This window comes from Bos taurus, chromosome 2 (assembly GCF_002263795.3).
Source record: "Bos taurus isolate L1 Dominette 01449 registration number 42190680 breed Hereford chromosome 2, ARS-UCD2.0, whole genome shotgun sequence".
NCBI classification, from domain to species: domain Eukaryota; kingdom Metazoa; phylum Chordata; class Mammalia; order Artiodactyla; family Bovidae; genus Bos; species Bos taurus.
Genome location: NC_037329.1, coordinates 119,789,298 through 119,807,307, shown reverse-complemented (window position 1 = coordinate 119,807,307; position 18,010 = coordinate 119,789,298). Strand labels below are relative to the sequence as shown.

The 18,010-nt window shown below is 37.2% G+C and overlaps 1 protein-coding gene across 8 annotated transcripts in view; it reads right to left on the bottom strand.

Annotated features, from left to right (window-relative positions):
• DIS3L2 (DIS3 like 3'-5' exoribonuclease 2) overlaps positions 1-18,010 on the bottom strand; it is a 361,295-nt gene that overhangs the window by 184,447 nt on the left and 158,838 nt on the right. For 7 of the 8 annotated variants that reach the window (XR_009490563.1, XM_025001739.2, XM_059874524.1 and 4 more), the window contains exon 9: positions 11,096-11,269. Coding sequence is in view for 6 of the 8 variants with exons in the window: in XM_025001739.2 (XP_024857507.1) it covers positions 11,096-11,269 (174 nt within the window). In the remaining 2 variants the exon portion in view is untranslated. Of the gene's footprint in view, positions 1-11,095; positions 11,270-15,052; positions 15,244-18,010 lie in introns of those variants that run through there. The other variant, XR_003038041.2, reaches the window with a different exon arrangement.

Genomic DNA, 18,010 nt, shown 5'->3' with positions numbered 1-18,010 from the left:
TCCTCCTGCCCTCAATCTTTCCCAGCATCAGGGTCTTTTCAAATGAGTCAGCTCTTCGCATCAGGTGGCCAAAGTACTGGAGTTTCAGCTTCAACACCAGTCCTTCCAATGAACACCCAGGACTGATCTCCTTTAGGATGGACTGGTTGGATCTCCTTGCAATCCAAGGGACTCTCAAGAGTCTTCTCCAACACCACAGTTCAAAGGCATCAGTTCTTCAGTGCTCAGCTTTCTTTATAGTCCAACTCTCACATCCATACATGACTACTGGAAAAACCATAGTCTTGACTAGACGGATCTTTGTTGACAAAGCAATGTCTTTGCTTTTTAATATGCTGTCTAAGTTGGTCATAACTTTCCTTCCAAGGAGTAAGCGTCTTTTAATTTCATAGCTGCAATTACCATCTGCAGTGATTTTGGAGCCCAGAAAAATAAAGTCAGCCACTGTTTCCACTGTTTCCCCATCTACTTGCCATGAAGTGATGAGACCGGATGCCATGATCTTAGTTTTCTGAATGTTGAGTTTTAAGCCAACTTTTTCACTCTCCTCTTTCACTTTCATCAAGAGGCTCATTAGTTCCTCTTCACTTTCTGCCATGAGGGTGGTGTCATCTGCATATCTGAGGTTATTGATTTCTTTCCCAGCAATCTTGATTCCAGCTTGTGCTTCTTTCAGGCCAGCATTTCTCATGATGTACTCTGCATATAAGTAAGCAGGGTAACAATATACAGCCTTGATGTACTTCTTTCCTATTTGGAACCAGTCTGTTGTTCATGTCCAGTTCTAACTGTTGCTTCCTGGCCTGCGTACAGGTTTCTCAAGAGGCAGGTCAGGTGGTCTGGTATTCCCATCTATTTCAGACTTATCCACAGTTTATTGTGATCCACACAGTCAAAGGCTTTGGCATAGTCAATAAAGCAGAAATAGATGTTTTTCTGGAACTCTCTTTCTGGTTTGTCAATGATCCAGTGAATGTTGGCAATTTGATCTCTGGTTCCTGCCTTTTGTAAAACCAGCTTGAACATCTGGAACTTCACAATTCACGTATTGCTGAAGCCTGATTTGGATAATTTTGAGCATTACTTTACTAGCATGTGAGATGAGTGCAATTGTGTGGTAGTTTGAGTTTCTTTGGCATTGCCTTTCTTTGGGATTGGAATGAAAACTGACCTTTTCCAGTCCTATGGCCACTGCTGAGTTTTCCAAATTTGCTGCCATATTGAGTGCAGCACTTTCACAGCATCATCTTTTAGGATTTGAAATAACTCAACTGGAATTTCATCACTTCCACTAGCTTTGTTCATAGTGATGCCTCCTAAGGCCCACTTGACTTCACTTTCCAGGATGTCTGGCTCTAGGTGAGTGTGAGTGATCACACTACCGTGATTATCTGGGTTGTGAAGATTTTTTTTGTACAGTTCTTCTGTGTATTCTTGGCACCTCTTAATATCTTCTGCTTCTGTTAGGTCCCTACCATTTCTGTCCTTTATTGATCCCATTTTTGCATGAAATGTTACCCTGGTTTCTCTGATTTTCTTGAAGAGATCTCTAGTCTTTCCCATTCTGTTGTTTTCCTCTATTTCTTTGCATTGATCACAGAGGAAGGCTTTCTTATCTCTCCTTGCTATTCTTTGGAACTCTGCATTCAAATGAGTATATCTTTCTTTTTCTCCTTTGCTTTTGGCTTCTCTTCTTTTCACAGCTATTTGTAAGGCTTCCTCAGACAGCCATTTTGCTTTTTTGCATTTCTTCTTCTTGGGGATGGTCTTGATTCCTGTCTCCTGTACAGTGTTACGAACCTCCGTCCATAGTTCATCAGGCACTCTGTCTATCAGATCTAGTCCCTTAAATCTATTTCTCATTTATATCATTTAAAATGGAAGAGATATAGGTATACCTTTTTGATTATAGATACAGCATGCAAACAATAATCAAAAAGAGCAGAGTACCTAAACTAATAGCAAAATAGATTTCAAGATAAAAACTGTTACTAGAGACAAAAAGGACAGTTTATAATGATAATAGAATCAATCCACCCAGTGAATGTTATCAGCAAGATACTGTCAAAGAGCTACTATTCCATACCTGTAAGAATCACTGTAATTGTGAATACAGATAACAAGTGTTGGTGAAAACATGGAGCAATTAGGACACTCACAGACCGCTAGTAGGAATGTAAAGCTGTGCAGTCACTTTGGAAAAAAGTTGAGTTACTCAAAAGGTTAAATATAAAGTGACTATATGAACCAGCAATTCCACTCCTAGGTATACACTCAAAAGAATTGAAAACATAGGTCCACACAAAAATCTGTACACAAATATTTACAGCAGCATTATTTATAACAGTTAAAAACTAGAAACACCCTAAATGTCCATTAACAAATGGGTAAACAAAATGTGGTATATCCATACAATGGAATACTATTCAGCCATAAAAAGGGTTGAAATATTGACACATGCTACAGGACGGGTGAACCTTGAAAACATTATGCCAAGTAAAAGAAGCCAGATACAAAGGCCACTTATTACATGAATCTACTTATATGAAATGTCCAGAATAGGGAAATTCATAGAGACAGAATGTAGATTAACTGTTGCTAGGACCTAGGGTGGAGAGGGAACAGGAACCGACTGCCAGTAAGTCTAGGATTTCTTTTGCGAGGGGTGAAAATGTTCTGAAATTAGTGGTGATGGTTGCATAATTTTAAGAATGTCCAAGAAATTGTCAAATTGTACATTAAAAAGATGAATTTTATGGTATTTGAATATCTCAACATAAAAAACATTTCAGAGACTTTGCCACTCTGACATTTAATTATCCCTAAATCCTACTAGTTTACTCTAAATCCTCAGCCACCCACATAAAAATAAGTTTTTTTTAATCATTACAGTATAACTTCCAAACAAATCTCATGTATTTAGAATATATAGAAATTAATCATCTTTCCTATGCATTCATATTTGCAAAATGGTACAAAATTATTTCTGAGTATAAGTTCAAATACTGTCTTCTCTCTCAACAGGCATTTTTCTACCTGTTCAGATAAAATCTACTAATCTTTGGCTATTTATTTTCTTTGAGATTTAGTGCTACTTATCAATATAAATTTTATGTTAACAAACTACTCAAGTACTTATAGTTAAGAATATCCACTTGTGGATCTACTTTCAGACCCATTCATCTTTGTTACTATCTATGAGTTTCTTGTATTTTCATAAACAGTGAGTTGGGATTTATATGAAGGGAATAGCATTGCTGTTTCAAATGACAATGACAGCTTCCCCCAGACTTCCTGGTGGTTTAGACGGTAAAGCGTCTACCTGCGATGCAGGAGACCCAGGTTCAATCCCTGGGTCAGGAAGATGCCCTGGAGAAGGAAAAGGCAATCCACTCCAGTATTCTCACCTGGGAAATTCCATGGACAGAGGAGCCTGGCAGGCTACAGTCCATAGGGTTGCAACAGTCGGAGACAACTAAGCAACTAACACAATTAAACTTTGCTTCCCACCAGGCAAGAAAAGAAGGGGTTCCCTTGGCAATGGAAGAGCTGAGAATGCTTTAAAGACTATGCTTTAATTTAAAGCACAGTTCTTGAATTCCTTCTGTTGCCCACAGAGAAGCACAGTCAATATTTGTCAGATAAATGTGGCAGATAATCACCAGTGGAATACCACTTTCTTTCAAATCCAAGAATTTTGCTCTGAATAATTCAGAAAGGACATCCCAAACACAGTCACACACCATTAGACCTATTACGTTGTGAAATATTTAGTTTAGCAATTTCACAGTGTATACTAAGGAACACTAGTTTCATGAGATGATCCACAAAAAAGTGCTGTAAGAAATGTATTAACCCAACGTTTTCCGAAACAGGATGGCCACGGAATCTTTTTTCTCCATAGCACATATTAAAATCCCAAAGAACTTGCAGCCTACCAACACCTTTTGGAAAACCTAAGTTGGTCAAATAATCCATTTTACCAAAGATGAAACTTCAGTTTCATCTGTGTTCACTGTCTCCCCAAATGTAATTAATTTTCCCAAGGTCACCCAGCTAGTCCCTAACTTCCAGTGCTCCTTCTACACTGCCACACTCCCTCACCAGAGGGACCTTTTCTAAATGGCAATTTAATCAGACTGGACTTCCTGATAAACAGCAAGATCATTAGTCATTTAATGTTAGTTATGTTTGAAAGCTTTCCCACAAGAGGCTTGACCTGAAAGAGGTTAGTATTATATGTCTCTCCTTTCAAGTTGCTATTTCAAGGTTGGTTTTACCTGGAGTGAGAGGAAATTTCTGTCTATCTGGAACAGTTCCATCCTGAAGATATTTCAATATTTCTCACCACAACACCCTTTCTGTGATCAGTATTTTTAGCTCATTGTTTTCTATTTTGGCAGCTGAGAAGGTGCAGTTTGTAATTTTACCTCCAGCTTCATATTTCTTCTTAAAAGTGAATACAATGTCCTGTTTATAATAATAAAATCACTAGTTGGCAGAACGACATTAAATGGAAAAAAAAAAAGGGGGGGGGGGAAGCAATTGGAAAATTTAGAGCAAGCAATTTTAAGTGCCAAGTTTTGCATTTGTAATGGTCCAGTGGAGGTCACTGGGCTTCCTTTTTATTGAGGGAATAGTAAAGAAATAGATATCTACAAGTTCTGCTGTGAAAAACTATAGAAATCCCCTCTACTTAAAGGAAGCTCATAGTTTTACTGAAAAGTGACATGATCCAAACTTCTACAATACTACTGAAGTATAAAAATCAGTTTAGCATGGTATTTTCCCCCTCCAATAATTTAGGTTTTCACTTTCTACTTTAATGGAGCTTTTAAGCTTTGGTTTCAGTTTAGCAACAAAGGAAGCAAAACAATATGAATGAAATTGGAAATAATTGGAGCCAGTCTCAGAAATAACCTTGGGGTTTCTTGGGCTTGTGGTGCAACCCCCTTTAAGCAGTTTCCTTGGATATATTCTCCTCCTGATCCCCAAAGGCTTGCAGTATTGGCGTTCCTTTTTTTTTTTTTTTTTTAACCTCAAATGCCCTGCTAAGGAGAGCTGCAGGTTAGGCCATGCAAGCACCAATGCTCCAGAGACTGAAGCCCAAGGTCCAGAAAAATGGTGCTCCCAATCAGAAGGGCCAGATTCCTCCTAGGAGTTCACACCAGCCTTCCTTCTTGAAAATTGCTAACCAACCATTTTTCTTTTCAAAATAAACACTATTTCTCTCAACTTCAGTTTGCAAAATATTACCCCAATTCCACTGGACTAAAAAACTGGAATTTTACTGACATAATTGGATTATGAGGTTTAAAGATTGATGGAACTTTTCTGTTCCAAATATAATTGTTCAAATACCAAACCTAAACGGGTATGTAGAAGTCCTTACATAGCTAGAGCCAGGGCAACATCACAGGCTCCACGGCAGGGCGGCCCAGCAGAGGGGGTCAAGAAGCCATCAAAACCATAGGAGCTGTGAGCCCTGTTACAGTAGATCTGGGAGGCTTAAGGGAACACCCTACCCTTTCTGCAGCCATAGCCTGCCACTAAACTGAAGACTACTTAGTCACTCTAGTTCTAGAAATGCCTGCTCATTTCTCAGATCTCAGCTCTAGCACCAATGACATTGGAAATTTGTTCATACGGATATTATAGGACTTGCCATTCTCTGCTATAATTTATCTGAGTATAAATCTGCCTTCCTGTGAACAGTAAAGTCATGAAGAACAAGGGCTGGGCCTTACTTGCCTTGCATTTCCAGTGACTGATTTAGTATACTTGGTATATATTATATGTACATATATATTTTATATATTTGTATATATATATATAATATATATATATTTAAAAAATATATATATATATGTAAACACAAGAGGCTTCCCTCATAGCTCAGTTGGTAAAGAGTGCGTGCAATGCAGGAGACCTGGGTTTGATTCCTGGGTCGGCAAGATCCCCTGGAGAAAGAAATGGCAAACCGCTCCAGTACTCTTGCCTGGAGAATCCCATGGACAGAGGAGCCTGGTGGGCTACAGTCCATGGAGTTGCAAGAGTTAGACACAATTTAGCGACTAAACCACCATAGAGAGAAGAAGAGAGGAAAGGAAAAAAAGTTTGATTTAGGAGTTTACAGAATATGTATTATTTATTCATAGCATGTTTCTTAGGGTATATTAGGATTCAGTTCTTTTGACTTTCCTAGAAAAATATTGGCAAAACCTCTTTGAGGGCACTGAACCTCTGAGCAGAATAAATAAGAGTATTATAAATTCTTGTACCAAGTATCTCTCGTCCATTATAATTCCATATTTGACTATTGCTCCAAGACAGAGTTCCACAAGAACAGAAACCATCATCTACTTTTACTTATGCTGAATTTCTACTGCCTGTGGATGGTGTTCGATAAATATTTGTTGATAGAAAAATGAAATAAATTTATTACAAGACCAATCAAAGAGAGGAAAAGGTAATCAGATCCAAACGCTTCAGCATACTAAGTACTTCTCTATTTTTTATTGTAAAAAAATAAGAAATTATTTACTGTGGCTACATACACACATGAATTAACCCTGGCATACTCACAAGATGTGTGGATCAGGTGGTAAATGAGGTGAACCTCAGGTGTTCCAGAACACAAAAGGCAATGATACTGGCATGTTTGTTGGTTCTTTTATTTTCAGCCAACTATGAACAGTGGGTAATTATACATGCCCAGTACCATGGATTTATGGTTTTAGCGAAGTTAATCCTTACAAAATAGGTACGTGGCTAAAAAAAGACTATTGCAAAGATCCAGATTGAAGATAATATTAAACTAATAATAGTAATACCATGAAAATAGCAAAGTTGACATTTTCTTCTGCTCGTAACATGAATTCATCATCAGCCACATTATGATTCCAAAACAATGACTGTCAATCATATGTTCCCTAGCAGATACTTAGAAAAAAAAAATATACTTAATCTGTCCCTTCAAGTAAATGTGATCTTTTAACAACGATTTTTAAAAGTTATTGCTTTTTGAAAGCAAAATAAAACAAGAAACTCAAGTTTTTAATATAAAATTCTAAAATTGGATGTTTTGAAATGTTTCATTATTATACAATTTGGGGACCTAAAATGACCTAATCTTATAAGCTACCAAACTGCTCATATCCGTACACTTAAATTTTCTCACGTAATTTTATAACTAGTTTTTAAAGATGCCAACTGAAAAATAATTGAAGATAATGAAACCATTTTTAAAAACTCTAAAAATGTAGCACCTTTCAATTTGTTCAAAAGAAAGGACTGACATCATGAAAGGTGGAAGTCTATTAGATGGATTTCAAAATGAATCTGAATATGATCAGTGAATAGGATTGAAAAATGATTTAGTGAGTTCAACTCATTTCTTCCTAAGATATGAGGCATCTTTTTCAGTTATGATAACCATTAAAACCAAAACTAAGTGTCAAAATATAAAATACACTCAGACCTTTGTTGGAGAAGGCAATGGCACCCCACTCCAGTACTCTTGCCTGGAAAATCCCATGGACGGAGGAGCCTGGTAGGCTGCAGTCCATGGGGTCGAGAAGAGTCGGACACGACTGAGCAACTTGACTTTTATTTTTCACTTTCATGCATTGGAGAAGGAAATGGCAACCCACTCCAGTGTTCTTGCCTGGAGAATCCCAGGGACAGTGGAGCCTGATGGGCTGCCGTCTATGGGGTCACACAGAGTCGGACACGACTGAAGCGATTTAGCAGCAGACCTTTGTATTTCCATATTGCAAGTTGCTCAAGCAAAATAAAAAATTAAAATATTCAATCACATTGCTTTCACCAAAAGATTAATGATAATATGAACATCTTTCTCTACCATTTTAAAGTAAAATAAAATACATTAAAATTTGTTTCATTCTTATTTTTCCACTTTTATGTATGTTAATAACACACATAATAAATTAGTGAAGTAGTATGTACACTTGTAATTTTAGAATAAAGGCACAGAAGTTACAGGAAATGCATGTCCAACAAAGTTTAGAGGTTACCACTTTAGGCATCAGGAAGCAGGTGAAAGATTTTAAGCCAAAGGAGTAGAAACAAAAGAATAAGATTTGAATTTTAGAAAAATAATTCTAGAGGATAATGGACAGGAAAAAAGCTCCTAGAAATTAAAGTTTTTTTTTTTTTTTTAAAAAAAAAACAACCCTGTTACTGACATAAAGAACAAACTTTTGGACTCAGTGGGAGAAGGCAAGGGTGGGATGATTTCAGAGAATAGCACTGAAACATGGATATTACCATATGTAAAACAGATGACCATTGCAAGTTCGATGCATGAAGCGGGGCACCCAAAGCTGGTGCTCTGGGACAATCCAGAGGGATAGGGTGGGAAGGGAGGTGGGAGGGGGGTTCGGATGGGGGGGACACATGTATACCTGTAACAATTCATGTTGATGTATGGCAAAAACCATCACAATACTGTAAAGTAATTATCCTCCAAATTAAAATAAATAAATAAAAAATTTAAAAAAGATAGTGATATTTGGCAAAACTAATACAATTATGTAAAGTTTAAAAATAAAATAAAATTTAAAAAAAAATAAAATAGATAGTGATAGGCAAAAATTATATTTACAAAAGTGAAAAAAAAAAAAATCCCTGTTACTATGCTAACAGCAGAGAGCATCCCACAGGCTCCCTGAATCTTTGGATCCTTTTGCAGGACACATAGGTATATTTTAACAGAAGCCTTGTGCAGAGCAAGACCTCCCAGTCTGTGGTCTAACTCAGAAGGTAACAGGGGCCGAAGAAAAAGGTAATGTGGGGCCATGAGAGGGGAATTGAGCAATACTGGCTGCAGGGACTATTGGCATGACTTATTATTTACCTGCACACTAGGAGTCAGGCTTGGAAAGATTGAGCACCTCTCTCTTCTGATATTTCCATTCATAATTTTAAAAAGTTATAAAGGTTATTTGTTTAAATAACTTGAATAATAGAGCAATTTATAAAATGAAAAGTAAAATACTGCCTCCATGCCTCCTACCACTTCACTGAGTCCATGCACAATAATCACTGTCAGCAGTTTGCTGTGTCTCCTTCCGGGACTTTTTAAAATATATATATATACTTTCATGTATACATGTATATTATACATATACCTTTACATACTTTTAAAAACTAGGCTCATATTCTTACTGTTCTGAAACTTGCTTCTTTCACTTTGCAATAAGCCATTCTTTTAGGAAAGTCCACATGGGTCTAGCTTCTTTTTCACAGTGACAGAGAATGCTAGCTTACTGATATGACATAGGTTATGTAACCATTCCTTTACTAGCGGACATCAGCAGTGTCACTTTTATAATAAGGTAGCAACAAACATTCAAGTACATGTGCCCTAATATACTTCCTTGAATAGCATGAATTGAAAGGGTAGGTACATTTAAAATGTCGATAGCTACGGAGGAATAGCTCTACTAACTTACACTTCAAACAACAAAATTCAGTCATCCATTCTATCTTTTTCTTATTAATTTTTAATAGATTCCTAGATTTAGGAAAAGATCTCAGAAAACAAGTCCCTCCATTTATATATGAGAATATGAAGATTCAGAGAGAATAATAAGATTATGGCCTCAGGATCCCAAAACCCTTGACAAGATAACTGACCAGAAGCAGTTCTATGAACAATGGTTACTGCTGAAAGCCAAGAAAGCAACTTGAGTTAACTGACTTCAAATATAATGTGTGTTCCATCTGAGTCACTAACAAGTAGGAAAGGGAACCATCAACTCCTTTTCCTTGCCTACCCTTGGCAAGAAAAGGAAAAAAAAAAAAAAAAAAGTAAATTCCTAAAAGATACAAAAGCGAGAGGGAGCCGGAAAGGAGGATTCTCAAACTAGGTGGAGTAATGGGCACCACAAGCTTAAGGTACCATAAGTTCAGCTGCATGAAGCGAGCAAGTGTGGTGGTGGAAAAGACTCTGACACGGGATGACCTTAGCAAAAAACCTTCCACGGCCTCAGTGGGTTGTATGAAAAGTTTCTTGGTTCTGAATATCTCCATGTGGCATCCAAAATGAATGCCAGCACTGAAACCAAATTCTGAAGAGAAATATCAGAAAAGAACTAACATCCCACAATGAAGAAACATCTTCAAAGAAGATGTTGTTAAAAAAAATACCACAAAAGTACTTTCCAACAAATTCCAGACCTAAAAGTAAAGCTTTAAAATGAAGCTCCAAGCACAGAAGTCTTGAATCCTTTGCTCTGTGTCTGAAGAGGCCCATTTAAAGGAGGGCACTTCTAACAAGATAACACTGTCTTTATTGGACCAGACCTATGGGGCTTAGCAATGAGAAAAGAAGGTGGCAACTGTACCTGTTGAAATTAGAATGGTCTAGAAGAGTCAGCACACATTTTCAATAAAGGGCTAGACAGCAAATATCTTAGGCTTTGCAGGCCATATGGCCTCTGTTGCAACTATTCAACCCTGCTATTGTATTGCAAAAAAACAGCCAAAGACAATATATAATCAAATAAGCATGGCTAAGTTTCAGCACAACTTTATGAATGCTGAAATTTGAATTTTATATAATTTTCATAAAAAATTATTGTTTTAATTTTTTGCAACCATGAAAAAATATAAAAACCATTCTTAGCTCACAAGTACATGCAAGTGTGCTCAGTCACGTCTGACTCTTTGCAACTCCATGGGCTGTAGCTTAACAAGATCCTCTGTCCATGGGATTTTCCAGGCAAGAATACTGGAGTGGGTTGCCATTTCCTTCTCTAGGGGATCTTCCCGACCCAGGGATGGAACCCACGTCTCTGGTGTCTCCTGCATTGGCAGATGGATTGTTTACCACTGAGCCACCTAGGAAGCCTTCTTAGCTCACAGGCTGTAAGTAAACAGGCAATAGGCTAGGTTTAGCTCATAAGGCATGACTGGTCAACCTCTGATACAGAGCACTTGAGTTTCAGTTGTACGGAACTTGAGCGTTGGTGGAAAGATGGCAACATCTGAGGCCAGCTCCTCAGAAAGTTAAGTCAGAAGACAGAAAGGTAGAAAACATGTCATTTTTTAAAGGGTTTCAGATATTTACCTTAAATCTCTTCTCCTGCTGAATTCCTCTGGTGGTATTGTCCAAGGCAGGCCCTGAGGGAGGCATTCTAAAACTTCTGAAGAGAAATCAGAGAAATCCACACCATATTCTGTAAGTATCCCTTCTGTTTCAGGCTCAATTTCACCAGCCTGTCCAAGACTCTTTGCCAGCTGCCTGTGTACGGGATGGACAGGAAAGACTGTGTTAGTAATGGAACGTGGGCAACCTGTCTCCTCTCTCAAGTTAAGGTTGTCTTTCGAACTCTCCTGCCCCTCCCCTGGCAGGAACACCATCACCAGTGAATGAACAGGGGGCCAAGCCGAAGAGCTTAGGATACTCTTGTCTTGTTAATGCCATGATTACAGTGTACTGTTACCTTTCCTCAGGAATGCTGACCCACGGAGAAGGGCCAGACAACCCTCTGTGGGACTCCTGCAGTTGTTCTTCGTGGAGAAGTGAAAGCTTTTGTCAATTACTTCTCTTGTAAACACCTTTAGAGACAATTCTGATCAACCCAGTTTGCTGTTAAATCACTAGTTTCACACTGATTATACCTTACGTCATGCTCACTAAATCAGATCTGATGTTTTCATTTATTTCACAACTACTAATTTTTGCCTTAATGGTTTAAGACGTTTTGTCTGAACACAAAAGCTATATATATTCACTTTAGAGAAGTTATTAATAGAAAAGATAGAAATATACCAAGAAGAAAACTGAAGTTATCTTTAATCCAGTCACCCAGCAAATGATCATTCACATTTTAGGGTCCTGGACCATTAAAAATAAGACTGTATTGAACAGGACAGTCCTGTCACTATGAGTAGGGTTCCATCTTTTAGAAGGCTGATCTTACTCTTTATCTGTGAGTCATCTACACAAACATCAAAACTGATAACCCTCCATTCTTGTAAGTACTGGCATGCCACATACAGCCAAGTCTAAAGTTAAGTGGTGAATGCTGATAGTCAATAGGAAATACGAAATGAGTCTTAAATCAGCTGCCTTTGTTGAGAGTGTTGAGGAGACCAGAGTTGGCTACCTCCTCCACTGCATAGGTCTATTCATCCACCAGGGTGACCCAGGAATCTACCTTCAGTAATTCCTGCAAGGAGTTTAGCTCTGGTGTTAGGGCCTTCTCTGGGGCCACGTGATTTCTTTGAAGAAGATTCTGTTTCCTTATATGAGAGTAGATGCCTGGGTACTAGAGTTCATAGGTACACAGTGGTATAGGAGGACTGGGGACGTGGTTGCCTTATATGCAGACTTTTAACAAATTTTCGGCCTCAATCCTGGAACATGGCAGTGGTGGTAGAACGGTTGGCCCCACTTCTCATATGCCAGCCAAGAGAGAGCAGCCCACTGCTGATACATACACCTGCCCACCAGCACAGGCTTGAGGCAGCCTGTGGGCATTTCACATACAATGGTGGCTCAGACCAGTGCCTCTTCTCAAAGTTAGGTGGTGATTTCCCACAAATCATATCAAAAAGACAGCAAAAATACATGGGAAAAAAAATGAAAGAAAGCTATCTGGTAGATCCATGAATATATGAAAATTAAATAACCCATGGGTTAATGAAGAAATAAAAAGAGAATTAGAAAATATTTTGAACTGAATGAAATACAATATATCAATATTTGTGAGATGCAGCTAAAGCAGTGCTTTGAGGAAAACTTACAGCATTAAATGCTCATATTAGAAAAGAAGAAATGAGTCAGTGAACTAAACTTCTATCTTAAAAAACTGAAAAAAGAAAAGCAAACTAGATCCCAGGTAAGCAGAAGGAAGGACATAATGAAGAAATAAAAATCAATGACTAGAAAACTAATAAATAATAAAGAAAACCAATAAAATCAAAAGCTGATTCTTTGAAAAGAAAATAAAATAGGTAAGTTTCTGGTGAGGCTGATCAAGAAAAATAAGGAATAAGTTTTCATTATTATAGATCTTTTGAGCATTAAAATAATAATAAGGGAATTATAAATGACTTTAGGCCAATAAATCCAATAACTTGGATGAAATGGATAAATTCCATGAAAGACACACACTGCCTAAGACTAGTCAAGGAGATACCAACACTATATATCCCTTCATCTACTAAAGAAACCAAATTCATAGTTTAAAATATTTCCACAAAGACAAAATGCAGGCCCAAATGGTTTCACTGGAGAATGCTACCAAGTCTTTATGAAAGAATTCATACTAATTTCACACAAACTCTTTCAGAATATAGAATAGGACGGAACACTTCCTAACTAGTTTTATGAAGCCAGCATTACTCTGATACCAAAATGAGACAAAAGATTCATGAGATCAATATCCCTCATGAAAAACAGACTTAAAATTCTTATGAAATATTAGCAAACAGAGTTCAGCAATATATAAAAGGGCCAAATAATTCAAGATCTGTCCGACATTCAAAAATTTACTCTATTTAATTACTCAGCTAGCAAACAATGAAAAAATACATACAATCATCTCAACAGAATAAAAAAAAATTTGACAAAATTCAACATCTATTTATGACCAAAACACTCAGCAAATGAGTAATGAACAGGAACATCTTCAATTTAACAGAGAAAGTCTAAATGCTTTCCTCAAGATCAGGAAGAAAACAAGTTCACTCTCTTTGGTTCGGTTGGTACTGTTCACCAATAGTACCAAACATGGTATCAGATGTCCCAGTGAGAACCATAAGGCAAGAAAATGAAGAAAAGGAATGCAAATGAGAAAGACTTCCACATTGCATGTGAGTGGGCCAAAGGAGTATAATTCCCATTACAGAAATGAGCAGCTTCCTACTTAGACTCTGCTTCAGCTCAAGGCTTTGAATGTGAAGAGAGTGACACAAAGACAAAGGGGTGCTTAGGACCCATTCGTGGTGGCTACAGGGCTGCCAGTGAAAGCAGTGGTGGCAGCAGTGCCCAGTGGCAATGCTGTCTTGCAAGTGGTAAGAACCACTGCCATCGTGACCAAACTAATCCTGATAAAAGACAATGGCTAGACCTTGCTCTTGGCTTTCCAGGTTGGCCTTTCTTCCTTCCCATAACTTTCTCAGGACATTCAAGACTCTCACTGTTACTATGAACCCTTCAGTATCCCTCTAATAAATTCCTTTTTCAACCACAGTTGTTTTCTCTTATTTTGCAACCAAGGATCCAGATAGTTAAAAACTCAGGTCTCACTAATTTTCAAAATGACAACATTATTATCTGTGTATTATCCTCATTCTCTAGAATGAAGTTCCTGTTGAGGATCTGGGAAATCTGTTGTCAACGCCTTTTAAGTTTAAAGGACATTTTGGAGACTGATTCGTATTTTGAAAATCAAGTGGGACATGAGTTACGTCCAACCCACTTAAAGAATTAATTATTCTCACAGGTTCCTAAGGTTCTGTTCTCTACACCCATTTCCTAATACAAACATGTTTGTCTGGTTCTTGGTGTAAGCATGAGAAACTAACTCTGGTTTGAAAAGAAAGTTTTTGGAAAGATACCAAAAGCTCACAGAAACAGTGAGAGATGTGGAAAACCTGAAAAGAGGATAGAAACAAAAGAACTATGTGCTCAACCTCTAAAGTCTTAATTTCAGGCTAAGATGGAAACTCAGTGACTTCCTATGTATATCAAAAAAGTTTTCTGAGTCTATTGCAGCTTCCAGGCTAAGACAGCAAATAAACAAAAATCAAAGGGTGATAAATCACTACCATCATTAAATTCAGAGTCTCACCAAGTCTCTTACATGAAAAGTAGGAATACTTATCAGAAAGAGTAAGCCTCAAGAGAACCAAACCATATATATTTATCTATATATGTATATATAGATATATATTATATGATATATATTTCATATATATATATATATATATATACATGAAATACAAGATTAAGAAATACAAGATACAGGAAGATGCAGAAAGGTCTGAGTACCTTGGATGCCTAGTTCCAACTGACCTTTCATTGTCACGAATCATAAGTGGACTCTGGTAGTATATCCATTCTAAGGGATGGTCTCTGAAAAGACAGTGGAGCAGAAACTTCCTCCCTGCAGGTAGAACTTGAAGCAATACATCCATGGGCTACTTTGGCTGAAGAAAGATGGCCTGATGGGCAGTGGCTACAAGTTTAGCCAGATGGATAGGGACCTGAAAGAAGAAAGATTGGAGGACTGGTGACAAAGACATCTGAGGGACAGACATGGAGAAATGGGCCTAGAGTATAGCTATTTGTGTTCCATGAGAATGCTCAGCATAAGACTCTCACTGTGGGGGCAAGATGATCTACCTTGAAAATGTCAACCAACCCCCTTCCCCAGGCACTGCAGTGTTTGCTCAACTGGCATCAGAACAAAGTACCTGGTAGCAGGAAATGAGCTCCACACATGAGCTTCCTCTCACCAACGACAACCAGGCTACCACACTTAGAGGATGCCAGTTTTCCAGCAGCAGCAACCAACTCTGAGCCTCCAATACAGAACCATGGCAGGAGGACCCACCAACCTGCTGAAGGCAGATGAAGTTTGCTGAGCTCTTCTCTGATGGAGAGGGCAGTAATCTTTCTCCATTAAAAGAAACACTAAATCTGGGTTTGGCTTGACTGTCTTCATTTGTTCTACCCACCCTGCTTATATAAGCATCATAATCCATAGATTTATCAAATACTGTTCAAGCTTATTATGTTATCTCATTCAATATTTTGTAGTCAACAATTTCTGCCTCAACTAAGACCAGACACAGCGAAAAAATATTTTCTAAAAAAACTATTTGCAATTCAAGTCAGCTGAGAGATGATTCAGAAATAAGGATTCAAAGGTAGCAAGTAATGATGTAAAGAAGATAATCATATATTGAGACACATGAAATTACCAATATATTTGACCATGTTTTACCTAGAAAACACAATTTCACATGATTCTCCCCATAGTATTAAATACCATGTAAAATAATTAACCATACATATAATCCAACAGCATACACAGTTTCTGGGAGAAGCATAAACAACAAAGCAGATCATATAGCATTTATTAGAGAATATGAAAAGAAACACATTCTGACACGTGGTAAGAGTCTCAGTTTTTGTGAGGCTGCCTTTAAATACAGTGGCCATCCTATTCCTACTTGGTGAGGTTGCAGTGGTCAAAACTAATTATCTTATGCTTGTAATGGAGGGCTTAAATGCCTGAGCAGAAGGCATTTTGTAATATCCAACTTTAAAAATATAACACTAAAATCTAAGAACTCATTAAAGATGCGGTGGGAGGCAGGAAGAAGAGCCATTCCAGGTGTTCTATTAAAAAAATACTTCATGTAAACAGGAAGAAAGAGGCAAGAGAAATGGGAGAAGAATAAAACATAGTTTACATGCATGCAGACACATAAATTACTAACAACCAGAGATGCTAGCAAGAACTCAAAAATTTTATGAAAATATCACCACTAAAGAACAGCTCAAAGTAAAGATCCAAGTGCATAAGAAATAAATTTCACAAAAGGAAATAAAAACTAGTGTGATTTCTAGTTTTCTAACTATGTCTAGGAAATAGGAAATAAGTAAAAAGGAAAAATAAAATTAATGAAGAACTGACACTATTTGAAAAAATAAGACTCAGAGAAAAGTCTGAAAGAAGTGGGGGAAAAATGAAATTAGAAAGTATTATGCAAAGAGTGTGAAAAGATTATAGGGAAAACAGATATGAAAGGCAAATGAAGGAGAACAAACTTTGGCATGACTTATACTCCTAAAGGAAGGAACTACATATATGAAACAGAAAGCATTTTCAAAAATATCATAAGACCATTTCCCTGAAATCAAAGAAATTTTACAGACATGGTATGCCATGTCTCAGGAAAAACTAATACAGAAAATTATCACTGAAGTTTGTGGACTTAAAGATGAAGTTTTTGGGGGTTTTTTAACACGCAAGAACTCAGGGAATATAATTCTCACAAACCCTTTCTGAAAGACTACTAAGTGAAAACAAGTCTACCAAGAGAGGGAGAAATTTTCCAAAAGAAGACTAGTGCTAACATTTTTGCATTGTGCCTTATGTTTGGATGAAAACAAATGTTTTGTAAATGTTTGCCAAGTCATCTGCACTGACTTTTCCATCTGTATCATGCACACATATGTTATTTCTATGTATTTCAACATAGTTTCTTGTTTTGTACTTATTCTGCTCTCAGAGTATTTTCCTATGCTCTATCTTTATAGATACGTATATAAGCATAATTATGACTGTGGCCACGAATTGGGTGAAAATCTGCTAAAGAAACCATTGCAAAAACAAAGCAAAGTTGCATAAAAAATACTAGAAAGTATTATACGTTGTGCCATTCTGGGTAAGAAGCTGTTTAATACAAAATCATTAGACTCCTGGTTGTCAAATTAAGTTTTAAAAAATAACAATATATAATGTTACTGTATCATATTAATAAATGTAACATTAATAAAATAAAAAAAGACTAGTGCTGAGTGCTGTATCCACTTCCACTGGGGTGAGAAGGTGAAAGGAAAGGACAAAAGTAAGCAGGTGATGATGGACCTAGTATTTGTCAGAACAAGTCACTGCAATCATCAGCCCTTTGCTGACATTTAAAGAAAAAAACACTTTATCTTTCATCTCATTTAATTTTATTCTTGCTTTGTGTTCTGGCAATATTTTTTTCACCAGGCTCTATTCTAAGTCCAAAGAATCTTGAATTGTTCATTGAAATTGGAACATGGCTCATAAAGATGAAATTATATTTTGATTAGGGCCTCCAACTGCGATCAATGACTCCAAGTTTCTTTTTCTGTTTTTTTTTTTAATTTTATTTTATTTTTAAACTTTATAATATTGTATTGGTTTTGCCAAATATCGAAATGAATCCGCCACAGGTTTACATGTGTTCCCCATCCTGAACCCTCCTCCCT